Genomic DNA, 1,989 nt, shown 5'->3' on the forward strand with positions numbered 1-1,989 from the left:
GTATATATATAAATATATATATGTTTACATGTATATCTATATATGTATATACATATATATAGGTTGGCTGTAGGAGACCCGGGAAACAGAATGAGAACGTGAGGTGCGGTGGGTGTGGGCTTGATGCACCTGTCCTCTGTTGTTGTTATTCAATGGTTGGTTTGTTGTGGATGGGATGGGACTGAAGTGGCTGAGCTGATACGGACGAGTCTCTGCCATTGAGCGATTACGCATGTTCCGTTTCAGTCGAGACGAGCCAATTGGACCGGTTTGCACCAGATATGAGTCATAACAGTAAGGATAACGAATAACAAGGAACTGGGTAAGCTACGAAGGGCTGCTCAGACGCATTCTACAGTGGCAATCTACGCTGACACGCCACTTACAGAGACGCATGTCTACGTTACTACCTTACACTATATAGGTGATATAGTTCCCTACATTTGTATTTGCCCATGTGTAGTTCTGATAGAAACACGCACACGCCTATGACGTACATATCTGGAAAAGTACACACCAAACAACACACACGCACACCAAACAACACACACACGCACACCAAACAACACACACACGCACACCAAACAACACACACACACACGAAGCAACACACAACACAACACAACACACACACACCAAACAACACACAACACACAACACAGCACACAACACACACACCTTCGTAGACCATGTCGTTGTCTATAGAGCCAACCAGCCCCACGAGATTGAGATGGCTGCATGCATCTGCTGCCTCTTGAGTGATCTCTCCATTGGCCAGAAGCTCTTCAACGAGCGACGACCACTCCAGGCGGAATAGATTGGCTCCAGTCAGACTGTGGGTAGGTAAGTAGTGGACGGAGTGAGTTCTATTTTTAGACCAGCGGACTTCATACACAGAGAAGTATGGGTAGGTAGGTGGATCGGTAGGGTTTATGTGGTTTAACAACTTCGTACAGAGTGAACTGTAGGTAGGTACGTTGGTACGAAGTGAGTCATAAGGAAATATGAAACCTCGCAGAGTGACCGCTACGTTCGGAAATTTTCTCATGCACAAACGAACAAACGTGTCAACACATGCCTAAACATACACACACACAACACACACACAGAGAAGTACATACAATATCAGATCCACCAACATACACGCAGAAATACCAAAACCACTTATACCACACACCTTCCATCCCCTCCACAACACACTAGGTTAGTAATGCGCTTCTTTATCAGATTCTTACACGCCACCATACGCCACTTGCGCTCTCGGAACTGCAGACACCGAGCCGAGCCTATGATGGTGCCACCTCTGTGCATGATCAGCCCCACATCGTCCCACTGCAGCTTACGGATGTTCTCTGACCCGTCCACTAGGCCCTGGTAGCCTTCGTACACAGCGTAAACGTCCCGTCTGTGGTGCATCGCAATGCGTGCTACTGAGTAGATGACGGCATTCATACCTGCGAGAGCCCGGGGGGGGGGGTAGGTAGGTGGTGACAGAGGGGGGGGGATTAGTGTGCTCATAGGGGGTAGCTAGGGTGTGCTGGTGTGTGGGGTTTACATATGTACGCGGCAGCACATCACTCCCACTGAGCGGAGACCAGATGGCGAAGAAGGCTCATTGACAGCTACACGTGTGTGTGTAAGTACAACCCATGGGCACCATGTACAACTAACAAGTGGATGTATTAAAGAGACAGGGATAGCAGGACAGGATATGGCATGACCAGATAAGAGAACAGGAACAATCCAACCACGCAAGACGGCAAGGGAGGGGCATGCATTGATATGTAAATTAACACAGGGCAGACAGCACACTCGATACGAGACCTAAAAATTTATAATAGAACCATACGCAGACACAGATATAGACCCAGACCCAGACCAAGAAAAATGTATATATATATAGATAGATTAATAGACAGTTAGACAGAGGCAAAATACATATGTATGTATATATATATATATATATACATATAATAATAATAATAATAA

General features: G+C 46.3%; 1 protein-coding gene across 1 annotated transcript; it reads right to left on the reverse strand.

Moving 5' to 3' along the window:
• Positions 1-678: 678 nt before the first annotated feature.
• On the reverse strand, positions 679-1,452 carry SARC_14968 (hypothetical protein; the record flags this gene model as incomplete). Its single annotated transcript, XM_014290900.1, has 2 exons — positions 679-833; positions 1,178-1,452. Coding segments are annotated over 2 exons (430 nt in total), but the record flags the coding sequence as incomplete, so codon positions are not given.
• Positions 1,453-1,989: the final 537 nt, after the last annotated feature.

Source organism: Sphaeroforma arctica (assembly GCF_001186125.1).
Source record: "Sphaeroforma arctica JP610 unplaced genomic scaffold supercont1.5390, whole genome shotgun sequence".
In the NCBI taxonomy this organism is placed as follows: Eukaryota; class Ichthyosporea; order Ichthyophonida; genus Sphaeroforma; species Sphaeroforma arctica.